At 41.7% G+C, this 13,751-nt stretch overlaps 1 protein-coding gene across 1 annotated transcript in view; it reads left to right on the top strand.

Annotated features, from left to right (window-relative positions):
• The first annotated feature begins 268 nt into the window (after nucleotides 1–268).
• The window catches only part of lrp2b (low density lipoprotein receptor-related protein 2b), a 40,100-nt gene continuing 26,617 nt past the window's right edge, over nucleotides 269–13,751 (top strand). Inside the window, exons 1-19 of the mRNA XM_086196369.1 lie at nucleotides 269–302; nucleotides 4,377–4,487; nucleotides 4,709–4,831; nucleotides 5,332–5,448; nucleotides 5,568–5,678; nucleotides 6,992–7,108; nucleotides 7,369–7,485; nucleotides 7,709–7,852; nucleotides 8,365–8,481; nucleotides 8,702–8,830; nucleotides 9,638–9,807; nucleotides 9,908–10,131; nucleotides 10,752–10,958; nucleotides 11,089–11,291; nucleotides 11,417–11,557; nucleotides 11,645–11,854; nucleotides 12,009–12,201; nucleotides 13,148–13,273; nucleotides 13,396–13,526. Coding sequence (XP_086052495.1) covers nucleotides 269–302; nucleotides 4,377–4,487; nucleotides 4,709–4,831; nucleotides 5,332–5,448; nucleotides 5,568–5,678; nucleotides 6,992–7,108; nucleotides 7,369–7,485; nucleotides 7,709–7,852; nucleotides 8,365–8,481; nucleotides 8,702–8,830; nucleotides 9,638–9,807; nucleotides 9,908–10,131; nucleotides 10,752–10,958; nucleotides 11,089–11,291; nucleotides 11,417–11,557; nucleotides 11,645–11,854; nucleotides 12,009–12,201; nucleotides 13,148–13,273; nucleotides 13,396–13,526 — 2,725 coding nt within the window. The remainder of the gene's footprint in view (nucleotides 303–4,376; nucleotides 4,488–4,708; nucleotides 4,832–5,331; nucleotides 5,449–5,567; nucleotides 5,679–6,991; nucleotides 7,109–7,368; nucleotides 7,486–7,708; nucleotides 7,853–8,364; nucleotides 8,482–8,701; nucleotides 8,831–9,637; nucleotides 9,808–9,907; nucleotides 10,132–10,751; nucleotides 10,959–11,088; nucleotides 11,292–11,416; nucleotides 11,558–11,644; nucleotides 11,855–12,008; nucleotides 12,202–13,147; nucleotides 13,274–13,395; nucleotides 13,527–13,751) is intronic.

Below are 13,751 nucleotides of genomic sequence, written 5' to 3'. Positions count from 1 at the left end.
CATTTTTTTTTGCCCTGCTACTTACTGAAACAATATGATTTGAAGAAGTCTTTCCATGTCCGTGAGTGATCGCTGAGTGTTTCCTGTCACCACAGCCATCATGTCTTGTTTAAAAATGCCACTGGAGGGTGCCAAAGTTGCATTAGTGATGAAAACCAGTTTGCTTTCCATCCTTTTGATTGATTTCCTTTCATTTACTGTAATTGTAGATTTTACAGTAAAAATCTTTGCCCCCAATACATCCATTGTCTTCCACTTGTTAAGGGTCATGGGGGAGCTGGGGCCTATCCTAGCGGCTACGGGCAAGAGGTGGGGTTCACCCTGGACGGGTAACAAGTCTATCACAGGGCCAACACATAGAGACAGACAACCATTCACACTCACAGTCACACCTACGGTCAATTTAGAGTATCAATCAGCCTCGTCCCCTCTTGATGTCTTTGGACTGTGGGAGGAAGCTGGAGTACCGGAGAGAACCCACACAGGAACAGGGAGAACATGGAGACTCCACACAGAAAGATCCTGTGATGGAGCCGGGACTCGAACCCTGAACCTTCTTGCTGTGAGGCCACAGTGCTGACCACTGCACCACTGTCCCATTACATGTTACGAAATACTTCCCAGATTCTCAAACCAGAATCTATTGAATGTTGCTCAAGGGATTATTCAGCTACAACTGTGAGGCTTCACTCCAGTTTACAAGGAGGGTAAAATTATTCATTAAGATTTTTTTTTTTGTCTGGGCACAGTTGTGTGTGTGTGTTTGTTTTTTTTTCCTTTTGCCACAGAGCAACATAGCTTTATGCAACAATGCAGTTATGGTGATCGGCTGAGGCAAGGTGTCACATTGTAAAATAGGAGTTATGACTCTAAATGATGTCTCCATTATCAAGAAAAGAAGGTTTTTAGTGGTGTCCACCTGCCTGTCAGTCTGTCTGTCTCTCTGCAAAACCCCCCATGCTGACATTCAGCAAAAAATGTGGATGAGTGTACTAGTCTATATACTACAGGCCAAAGAACCCATCAAATTTTGGGGCTGATTAATCACGGTGCCACCTGATATACGGGTTTTTAACACTTCCATGTGCTTATCTGAGCGCATAACCAGGTTTATATCAAAACTTGCTTAATGGTGTTACCATGGCGAAGGGGACAATTTTGATATTTCACCATAGAGCAAGAAACTTAATGTGCGTCACTTGACTCCACATTGTCGGAGTTTTTCCGAACTTCGGGTTTCCTGAGAGCACTGGCCCCAAGACCCCTGCTCGCTGAATTCAGAGCCGTACATAGAGAGAGTTCGAGCCTTCAGAACAATTCTGTCATGCGATTGGTTCAGAGGCGGTCACATGTTTTATGGGCGCCATGTTCACTACCTTTAACCAATATTCATCCAATCATACACATAGTAAAGAGAATATCAGAGATCAGTTTTCTACTTGAATAAATTAGCAAGAATCAACTTCCACCAATAATCAAAAATGCCAATCGAAGAACGGGGCAGAAACAAATGCATCGTTTTCCCCGTGACAAAAAAAACAAAGCAAAACAAAAAAAACAAACACACGGAGGAGGTTATGGGAGCCGAAGGTTCGGAGAAAACAATGGACACCAACTGATTTCTCCATGTTGTGTGAGGTAAATGTCAAGTGCTCTCTTTGACTTTTGTGAAGAATTTACATTGGAAATGTAACGTCACATCATCATTTATTCATATTATTGCTCTCAAAAACTCCTTGCATCGCTTTAGAAATAAAGGATGAATGAAGTTTACCAAGACTTAACGATAGCCTCAAGCTAGCCTTATGCTAGTGAGCTAGTAATCGAGACTGAAGGCTGAGAACATGAGGCGCTACCGTAGGTAGGTAAACTACAGAATATTATATATATATATATGTGTGTGTGTGTATATATGTATCGTAATTTCAACCTTTTTTCGGCGATGTATGAACAGACTAAAAAGTTATACAACTTCGTGATTAAATGATTGATTGAGCTACAATGCATTTTACAGGCCATTCAAGATATTTAAGTTAAGTACACGCTGGGTTATTTAAGTGAGAGCCTGTTACATAATGACAGACGTTGACAATAACATTTATAGGCTTGTTAATAGTGAAGATAAGCGGTTTATATCAATGTAGCATATCTGCTATGTGAAGTTAGGTTGGGAGAATCATCTGGCGTTGGTAGCAAACATGGCGCCCATGATTTGAGTTGGTCGAACTCTCTCGATTAGGGCTCTGGTTGAATATAAGTCATAGCGCCTCCCAGTGGTTACAGAGAGTAATCCTATTGTAACAATCATCATTTGATTCACATTATAATCATTCTGTTTTTGGTTCACCTCATGTATGCCAACATAATATCTAGTAGGCATGTGGTCTCTAGCTGCATGGATGCAGGAGGTAATATTTGCACCACATGACATTCGTTAATCTGTGCCTTCAATCAAAAATCCATCCATCCATTTTCTACCACTTATCCTATTAAGGGTCATGGGTTTGGGGGTGTGTGCAGGAGCCTATCTCAGCAGCCTTCGGGCGGGAGGTGGGCTCACCCTGGATGGGTCACCAGTCCATCACAGGGCCAACACATAGAAACAGACAACCATTCACACTCACAGTCACACCTACGGTCAATTTAGAGTATCAATCAGCCTCGTCCCCTCTTGATGTCTTTGGACTGTGGGAGGAAGCTGGAGTACCAGAGAGAACCCACACAGGAACAGGGAGAACATGGAGACTCCACACAGAAAGACCCCACACTCCATTTCAATTTAAAACAACTTGAAAAGAAAGCCAACAAAGTGTGTTTTTCTTATTTGTGAAATATATAAAACGTGTTGATGCTTCTGTTCGGTGCAGATACTTTGTACGCGGGTGAAGAAATAATAAAAGTGACATTGGATTTCAGGAACTATAATTACCCCGGTTTTGTGCAACGTGCTGCATTTTTAGAGAAGAAAAGAGCAGTCAATTTTTCTTGCTGATACACACAACTACCAACAGGTAAAAGTTAATCTTAGATGAAGTTTATGTAGAGAGCGAGTCATAAAAAGCTGTATTACTCCATGACACATTATTGGTTTGCTGGTTGCTCTGGGTTAAACATCTCTGTCCTATAGGTACTGTCCTCTGGTTCATTTGGTAAAACACACTAGGTTGCAGATTTAGCATGAGTGTGAATGTTTTGTCGCACACCTGAACAGTGTAGAGCGAGACGTCCAAGCGCTCAGTTATGGACCTTAAAGGTCTTCAGTTTGTCTCTCTCCTTCTGCTGACCCAAGGAGTTCAGCTAGCTCAGGGTAAGTTTATACTTTTTATTTAGAACTCTACATTTTTTTTGGTAATGAATATGTTGATATATGAAGAATGAAAGTATTCCATAACGGTCAATAACAACAGGCAGGTGGCAAAGGAAAAGAGACACAACTTCTTTTTAAGGTGTTTAGATACACTGGTAGATTCCACAAGTTTGTGGAACTCTGTTAAGAGGATGAAGATCACCCCTGAGTTCTGGTGAGCTCAGTAGAACTGAAGTAGGAGCAGCGCTGTCCAACTCATAGCTCTGAAACTGGGTTGAGTTTCCCATCATTTCCAAACATTCAGTAACACTTGTATTCTGTGTGGAAACATCTGTATTTATTATTATTTTTCTTAAATTTGCCATCTGTCTGCAGCTGGAGCTGAGCTATGAATGCAGTCACAGTATCGGACTTAACTTTTATGAACGTATTACGTTTAAAATCTTTAAGAAACAAAAATTTGAAAGTGTCTCTTGTAAATTCAACCTGCCTGAATAGACAAAAAAAATGTTCAAGTTCAATGCAATCAAAAATGACTGACTTTTGTAAAGATGTACTAAAACATGTGACTACACTGGACTGTGTTTGATAACATACTCAAGGAATAATGGTGTACATTTGTATAAAATAGCTTTTTTTCCCACTTCTGAATGAATTTCAACTGTTGGTCCTCTTCCTCACTTAACTATGGAACTAAGAAGTAGTTACAAATGCAGAAGAGATCAAAAAAGTGCGTGGATTTAGACATAAATGATCGATGTGATTGGTTCATATGATCCAAGGTCATAAAATGGACCGTTCATCCATGGTGAAGGATTAACTATTCTGTTAAGGCGAAATCACATGATCTGAGGTTGAAATACTGCACACAAGAAATAACACAAGCCACTGCTGTCGTTAACTGCTGTCATAAACCTGCAGTCAGGATCAAACTGTGTGATGTTAATGAATCGTTTTATGTGTTGCAAACAGAATTGAATGTGGACATGGCCACAAGTCATTAAAAAAAAACTGCCGAACAAGCCCATGAAAGACATGCAACTGTCTGTGTCTGTGTGCTTCCCTGCAGGAAGCTGTGGTAGTGGCGAGTTTCAGTGTACAAGTGGACAATGCATAAACATCGTGTGGAGGTGTGACGGAACTAAAGACTGCACAGATGACTCAGACGAGCTAAACTGCCGTGAGTGCAAAGTCACTGGGGTGTCAGACGAATACGTTTTATGATAAATGAACCACACAGATACGCTACGATACAATAGGGTGCGCTATGATAGGCTACATTTCACTAGGCTATGCCACGATACATGATATTCATCCCTGTGATGACTGGGAAGAACAAATTAAATTGCTAAAAACTTAAATTTCACGTTACCTTTCCCCTTGTTATGTTCTTCACGGCAGCACCTCCATCTTGCACCTCGCAAGAATTTAAGTGTGTTACAAGTGGTGAATGCATCTCAACGGGATTTGTCTGCGATGGCGAAGAAGACTGCGCGGACGGCTCGGATGAACAAAGAACATGTGGTATACACTGACTGTCTATGGGCTGTTGTAAAGGAGGGAAAGAAGGAAATAGCCGGCTTTTGTTTTGTTTTGTTTTTTATTCCGAATCAGATAAATACTCGGGAGAAGAGCCTTCTGCTGTCATCAAATATAGAAATTAGAAGAAATATGTGCCTCATATTCCAGTGCAATTGCAATATGCATTAATGCTGTAAGGCACCATATGTACATAGAAAAGGAGATGAATAGATCAGCAAGGAATGCTCGGATTTTTTTTTTCTCACTTCTAGAAGAACATCAGGAGAGTCTATCCTTTTTCATAGTCAAAACCACCCAATGGTAGCAGCTCTTTTGTGAACCAGATCATTTTTTTTTTCATTAAAATAATAGATGTTGAATGATGTTGACATTGATGATGAATGAATGCGGTGAGTTTGAATGAAACCAAATATATAATTCATCCATGCAAACAAGTAGCTCACCGGTTTGTAAAGAAACACTACCACACGCTCTTGGCGCAGGTGAACGAACCTGCAGCCCTGACCAGTTCACCTGCCAGGAGGGCCAGTGTATCCCCAGCAAATACAGATGCGACCACGTGAAAGACTGCGTGGACAACTCTGATGAAAACAGCTGCAGTAAGAGTTTGGCACATCTGGACCCTACAATTCCCGATCAACAATTTAAGATATTTTTTATTCGCTCACTCTGTTGGCGTCATTTGAAAGAGTACCAGAAAGTGTGTGTCTTTTTGCAGACTACCCAAGTTGCAACGAGAAGACATGCGCTAATGGGGCCTGTTACAGCAACTCTCAGAAGTGCAATGGGGTGCAGGACTGCCGAGATGGCTCTGATGAGTTCAACTGCAGTGAGTAGAATCACAACCAACCTCGGTGTGTCAATAGGGAAAATGAGTGAATTTCCATTTGACCCTTCCTCAGCACACATACAGACCACATTAAATCAATCAACCATGTAACTTCAAAGAATCCTTAATGTTTACATACAAAGACGTTTATAGCTATTTTTGGGGGCCCTTCATTTATGAGTCAAGCTTTTCTCACCAGTAATTATCATACATTTGAAAATGCAAAACAAACACCTACTCAGTTTTGCGCTCAGAGGCTTAATGCATGAACCTGAAGAGAGAACAAAACTTGTTTTTCTGAATAAATACCATCCACTTTTCCAAAAAATAAAAATGGAAGGTTGCCAGTGTGCGATCTGCATGGAGGAGTAGCCTATCGTGCTATTCGGCCTCATCATCATCATGCTTCCATATCCTTAGGAGGTGGGTCAGTGACTCTCTCCAAAAGTTTCAAACCAAAGTTGAAACAAAGCTGGATTCAGGTAAACAAGTATGATTGGGATTTTGATGTATCTCATTTATTCAGTTGGTTTTTTTGGGGGGGGGGGGGGGGGGGGTGTACGTTAATTTTTGAAAGCAGAGAATTTTTTTTCCTGACATTAAATCCTGTCAACTCGAAGGATCTTTTTTTTCTCTCTCAGGTGATTACAGTATTCTCCTTCAGGCATGTCTAGATGGACACAGCTATTGTAGCAGTGTGTTCATCTTAAGATACCAGAAAGCGGCCGTCACCCCCAGTTGCCGTCATGCCAGTTTTAAGCTGAATCTTACAACAGAGAGGGTTAAAAATCCTAACTACTCAGCAGCAGCCTCAGTGTAGCTCACATCATAAGTGTATCCACCTTGGAAACAGTGACACGATTGTATGGTGTTTGTTTTATTTAAATTTGAGTGAGCTGAAGGCTAAGGCTCTGTGCCTCCCCTTTTCCCCCCTGTGAGGGGGGGAACTAATGTTTGGACGTTGGAATTTTTTTCGCGGTGGAACCATAAACAAAGCGAAAGGTGAGGTGGGAAATAATGTTTGGACATCGGGTGACTCGCGCCAGAAATGCTGTGCTAGGCAATGTGTGAACTGGGTTAAGGAATGCATATTATTCACTTAATTGTATATTTTATGGCGTTAGGAAAATAGTTGCCAGGGGCAGTAATACCACAACCTTTGTACCCGTGGGTTCTTCTAGATTCTGTTTTGCTCTACCAGGAATTGAAACTTAACTGGGCAATACACGGATTGCAGTTGTTTCAGTCAAACTTTTTAAAACACCATATGGCTCTTGTTAATTGTGTGTGTATGTTTTAATTATTATTTGCAGCAAATCAGCACTGTCCAATCCACCAGTACCAGTGTGCAAATGGCTACTGCATTCCACATTCCTTTGTGTGCGACCACTGGGATGACTGTGGGGACAACAGCGACGAGCAAGGCTGTGGTAAGGGCCGAGACCACTGAGTTTCACCAAGGGTTCAACTCTTTGCGCCACAATGCTGCGCCGTTTAATGATTTCTAAAATAACTCATCTCCTTCATATCACCTTAGATCACAAGTGCAAGGACTGATAAACTACAGAGAGAACAATGTAGCATCCAATATTTGCATCAAGGGCAATTGTGTTTGTGAAGTTCTGGAAAGCTATTGAAATTCTTATATTTATGTTAAACCCAACTGACTTCCCCCCTGTTCATTCCTCAGTGTACCAAAGCTGTAGTGGCAGTGAGTTCACGTGTTCTAGTGGCCGTTGTATCCCTCAACGCTGGGTGTGTGACCAGTTCAACGACTGTGGGGACTACAGTGATGAGAGAGGATGTGGTGAGAATGTGGTTTTAGAGTTCGAATTTCTTTGTCGATATCGGTTTTTCCTTTTCAATAAATTGCTGAGGATGCGTTTGTATTCAAATGAATAAAAACACAACAGAAAAAGAGATGACTTTTGTCCAAACACTGATTAAAGTGAAGCACTAACTAAGCATATACTTCTGCTTCTCCAGACAATATGCCTCCATACAATTCAGTTCATTTCTTCTCTTATTAGACAGTAACTCTCGAGATTGCTACCCAGGGGAGTGGGGATGTCCGGGCTCAACAGTTTGTATACCAGTTGGAAAAGTATGTGATGGTAAAGCGGACTGTCCTGGAGAAACAGACGAGACCAACTCCACAGCTCACCAAACCTGCAGTGAGTAAAAGCTTTTCGGTTTTCACCTTTGCGAAATATAGACTCATCGGTCTCTAAAACACCGAAAAATTACAAGACTACTGCATGTACACCTGTCAGTTATGATTGCATGTCCTTATCTAGCATGATGGGCCCATTAGGTTTGATTAAAATTTCGTAGCGTGATCAGCTGTAGAATGTCCATACTTAAAAGGACTTTTATGAGGTTGTAAAGTTAAGTGCAAGGGTTTTCATTTTTGATTATAAATGTTTTAAGGGAGGTAGGTGTTGAGGTTGTGATATGATAACAGCGTCACAGGTTTAATTTTATTGCTATCTTCACATGTGCTTGGTTAAAAAATTACCTTTTTTCCGGTAGTAAACCGGAGGAGAACTGCTAATGGCCTCTGAATTCAGTTGATGACAGTAAAACTTTACAGTGTTTTTACAGGCTGCCCAGGGGAAGCTGGTTTACCTTGCATTGAAACTTAAGACGCGTCAATGATCTTAATATTTCACAATCTCGTTCGCAGGCTTGGACCGCTGCTCAGCCTTGAGCTGTGAATATCTGTGCCACGTGTCTCCTCAAGGTGGCACTTGCTACTGCCCTGATGGTTACATAATTGCCAATGACAGCCGTTCCTGCGTTGGTGAGTGAGCGCTGATGTATTTTTCGGTTGAAAACACATTTGTCAGTAGAAAGGGTTTTACACCCACTGAAAACATATTCAGAAACCTTCTACCCTGTGGTTTCTTCAGTTCGAAATGTGAGTTTGTCTTAAAAAAACAGCAATAGCCACATTCATTTCATGGTGCCCGAACAACAAAGGTGTCCTCACCTTTAGGCCTAAGTAAACTTTTATTTCTCAGACTACGATGACTGTCAGATCTGGGGCATCTGTGACCAGCTGTGTGAAGATCGGCCTGGAACACACCGGTGTGGATGTGCAGACGGCTACTTCCTGGAGCAGGGTCACGTCTGCAAGGCCAATGTGTCAGGTAGAGGCGCGGCAGTGACACCTCCATGTCATATGGATCTACGACAACTAAGTCTTTGTTCAAGGGTGTGACTTGGAAACTATGGGAAGCTCGGACTTCTACGGAATAAACTGTGACTATTATATTACTTTATTAAACACAAAAAAACTATCCATCATTCTACATTCACATTTCTGCTTATAGTTTGGCCAACCTGAGGAGAACAAGAACATTTAATATTGTTAGCCAAGGCAAAAGAAATAACTCAAAACTACCCTACAGCACACCTATCGAAGAATTGTCTTTGTAGCTAACAGCTTTTAGTTAACGTTAGTAAAATACATTGTACTAGTCTCATGCCTCCCAGCTGTGGGCCAGAGTTGTTACATTTAGGTTATTCTTATCCATACAACCATACAACCCTTTCATGCGAATGCTGTACCTCGGGACGCCTTGAGGGAATTTCTTCATATTTGGCATAAATGCCCACTGGGACCATAAGATGAAATGAAAAGATTTTGGTGGTCAAATGTCAAGGTAACATATCTCAGGACTGCCCTGTAGTTTACAAGAGGATGGGGTTATATTTGATAGTGATATTTGAGGAAGTAGAAATACTGCATTATAGTTCGATGCCTCTATAATCCATGCCTGTCACAGTGGCATGCACAATTCCGTCCTTGTTTTCCATAGATATAGCATCAACAAGAATGGAATATATGCAAGGATCCCAAATACATAATGCACGTGGCCCACGGGTTTTGCTGCTGCAGAGGCATAACACTATTAGCTTAGTACAACCAAGTGATTCTGAAACTTGTTTCACAGGTGGAATGCCGCAGCTCATTTTTACTGACGGGACAGACGTGATGATGGCTGACATACACGGGCGCTTCGTCAGAACCCTGGTATCTTCTCAGGGCAAAGGTTACACTGTAGGCGTGGCGTACCACTGGCACAGCAGCACAGTCTTCTGGAGTGATACGTATGCAAAGAAGGTCTGTCTGGATTATTGATAAAAGCCGACAGCGTTCTCCGCTAGTCTAGTCAGTTGAAATGAAAACCCATTCATCCCAATATCTTTCATTATCTTCCAAGGTGTATTCTACCAACTATAATGGCGGTGAAATTAAGGAGGTTTTGACAGCTGCGGTCCATAATGTCCAGAACCTTGCTGTGGACTGGATCAACTTCAAACTCTATGTTTTAGAGGCCATGATGGAGCGCATTGACATGTGTGACTTTGACGGAGGGAATCGCGTTACATTAGTGGCTGAAAACCTGCAGACTCCTCATGGTCTCTCCCTGGACCCTACAGTGGGGTGGGTTCCAGCTTTTTTTCTCCTTCTTGGTCTAACCGTTGAATTTTTGAGCTTCCCAGTGTAGACATAATGGGAGCTTCTTGAAAGACTTATTTTTTAAGAGGCAGGCACATGCGCGTGATTTGTGATGTCACATATGGTTTGGAATCCTTGTGCAATGTTCAGTGTACAAAAAATAAAATCTCGAAACTTGAAACCTCCTGGGGGGAGAATACTGAGAACAAATTCCATTTAAGTAGAAAAAAGTCTTGTTTCCTGCAGTTTAGATTTGTGAAATAAATAGATATATTTTTTCAATCCTGCTTTTTTTTTTTTTTTATTAAAGGCAAAGGAATGTGTTGCAATTTAATGGTTTTAATGAAAGAAATATCATTAAAAAAAAACCCAAACATTTCAGGTCTACATTAGGGTCTACAGCATGTAGAGTGTTTTTCTTTGCTGTGATAGATATTTGGAGGGGATCTTTCATTAATGTAGCCTTTGTCCAAACCAGTGAAACATCATAGATACATTTTGTTACTGGTAATGAACTGAATCTTATTAAGAACTGTAAAGTCTCCAAGCATCATATAGTTGAACTGTTCATTGTGGCTAATTGTGCCTTGTGCATTTGTTTGCAGTTACATGTTCTTTACAGACATGGGTATTGCCAATGAGCAGATGAAGCTAGAACGCGCCTTCATGGATGGCAGTAACCGTGTGGAGCTTGTGAAGAACAGGCTTGGAACACCAACCGGAATTACCTTGGATATCATCACCCAGAGGGTCTACTGGTCTGACAGCCACTTTGACACTGTGGAAACGGTCACATACAGCGGTTTGGACAGGTAAAGATTACGCTTTAAATGTCGTAGCCAGGTTAAATTTGGATTCTAGAACCATGAAGTCAAAGCATGATGTTTCTACACTCAATGGTGCTGTAAGTGATGGCCTCTTTATGGTGTTTTCATTCCTCAGGAAAACAGTCCTCAGTGGTGGCATCCAAGCGCCACATCCTTTTGGAATTGCTGTGTTTGAGAACCATGTGTTCTTTACTGATTGGACCAAAATGGGCGTGGTGAGAGCCAACCGCTTCAATGGCAGCAACCCAACACTCCTCTATCGTACCACAAAGCGACCAGGACATGTTGTGGTCTCACACACTGTTTTACAACCTTTTGGTAGGAATTAGGGGTGTTCCAGTGTTTATCCTCTTTGGATTTCATGCCATAGCTCAGTAAATAATTAAACTTTGATGTAAAAGACAACAAGGTCAACCACCCCAGCATGTCTTGCTCCTTCTTAGTGATGAACCCTTGCGGCAGACACAATGGCGGATGTCAGCACATTTGTGTCTTGAGTCATCGCACCGACAATGATGGTCTGGGCTTCCGCTGCAAATGTCGCCATGGTTACGACTTGCAACCAGATCGTCGGACATGCTACAGTATGTTTCTTTAGCTGCTTTTGAAATCTATACAATAAAACGTGATTGACATTTATGGTTTAAGACTGCAACGGTGTTTTTGAACAGAGGTGAAGGACTACTTGTTGTTGGCTACGTCTCTGGGGGTGCGAGGAATCCCCCTGAACATTTCCCTCCAGGAGGACATCACCCTTCCTCTCACAGGGCTTGGAACGTCTTTTTCCGGCTCTGCTGTGGAGTTCGATGGGAATGAGGAGACTCTATTCTACAATGACAGGTCCAGAGGTCTTGTCTACAAGTCAAACCTCAATGGCACCGGTACGTTCTTATATTTAAGTGCAATGTTGTCTAGAATAAAGGTCAGTTAATCCATAACTTATGATAATATAGGTTCTGCGTTTTATTGTTGTATTAAAAAATCATGTCACTATGCAGCTGGGTAAAATAAATACATTTCTGGCTCCCTTCTTAGTTCAGCAGATTTTAACAGGCTACAGAGTCGGAACGGTTGATGCCATGGCCTACGACTGGACATCCAAAGTTTTATTTTGGACCACAAGCACTTACAAGTCGGTGGTAGCCTTCAGAGTTACAGACAAGTCAAGGCGTGATATTTTGACTGGATTGAGGTACCCAAAAGGAATTGCAGTGCATCCAAGCGCAGGGTGAGTATTCACATTTATTTGAGGTGATTGATTGTTTGATGGTGAGTTTCTCCACCCAAATAAAATGTTCCGGGAAAGAAGGGAGAGGAATTAGAAGCTATTCATGTTATATGACTACAAAAAAGCTAAATTAGACTTCGATGTAATGTTTGTATAACGTCTATCCCAGCGGCTACGGGCGAGAGGCGGGGTTCACTCTGTCCATCACAGGGCCAACACATAGAGACAAACAACCATTCACACTCACAGTCACACCTCCAGTCAATTTAGAGTATCAATCAGCCTCGTCCCCTCTTGATGTCTTTGGACTGTGGGAGGAAGCTGGAGTACCAGAGAGAACCCACACAGGAACAGGGAGAACATGCAGACTCGCACAGAAACATCCCGTGTCCGAGCCGGGGCTCAAACCCCGAACCTTCTTGCTGTGAGGCGACAGTGCTGACCACTGCACCACCGTGCAGCCTGTTTGCTGTTAGATGTTCGAAAAAGTCTGTAAAATAATACTCACAAAAAAGAAATGGCTGGAAAAATAGCAATAGTCTGTTAGCAAATGAATTAGCTGTTAGCTTGGTTTTACTTGAAAAATGTCCACTGTCTCACCCAAATCTGTGGGAAAAGTACATTTTTTCCAAAATACTTGAGGCAAATAGTGGACCGAAAATGGACATAAAGAGGAACTTAGCAAATATACAAGAATGAGTGGACTTTCTTCTTTATTCAGAACTTTTTCCCACCTGTTCTTAAATCACAATCGGGGAGACTAGAACAGACTCAAACCCGTAGATTTTTATCTCACTTGCTTCTCAGGGCCTCTGCGCAATCCATGAATGTTGCTGCAAAAAACCAAACTGAGATGTTATGCTTAATGTATTGTAAACATTGATCACTCATTTGATTTAACTGAACTAATCTGTCCCTTTGTGTGTCCGAAATGGTTGATCCACAGCTACTTGTTCTGGTCTGACTGGTATCGTCCAGCAGTCATTATGAGAGGCTTCACTGATGGTAGCAACGCTGTTCCTCTGGTCAACACAACTCTGGGACAGCCATATGGACTGGCTGTTGACTACATGTAAGTACAGAGACAATCTGCAGGATTATAATGCAATCTCAGTGAATTTTTCTAAGAACTAAGTATGTTATGTGGATTGCAGGATTCACATATTTAAACTCTCTGTTCCCTGCGTCTGACAGGATGGACAGACTGTACTGGGTGGATTCTCTGCTGGACCAGATCGGTCACATTGGCATAGAAGGATATGACAGACAGACATTCAGCAATATCGGCCAGATCACTCAACCCTATTCTCTAACCATTTATTCAGGTCTGATTCTGGACCCAGTGTGTATCGCACATACTGCACATCGTACGATTCAAGATGCGCACAACTCAGAGTTCATTTGCAAAAACAGATGAATACAGTGAAGGAAGACATGGGGGAACATTATTCGGAGCAATATTCATTGTTCTGAGCACTATCAGCACTTTTGTTTTAACCTTTCCCAAAACAGATAAAAATGTTCTTAAAACAGATAAACAATAATTGAAA

Source organism: Aulostomus chinensis, chromosome 23 (genome assembly GCF_037954235.1).
Source record: "Aulostomus chinensis isolate RoL2024-O1b breed Wild chromosome 23, RoL_Achi_v1.0, whole genome shotgun sequence".
Classification (NCBI taxonomy): domain Eukaryota; kingdom Metazoa; phylum Chordata; class Actinopteri; order Syngnathiformes; family Aulostomidae; genus Aulostomus; species Aulostomus chinensis.
Note: the sequence above shows the minus strand (reverse complement) of the source record. Positions and strands in the feature narration are given on the sequence as shown.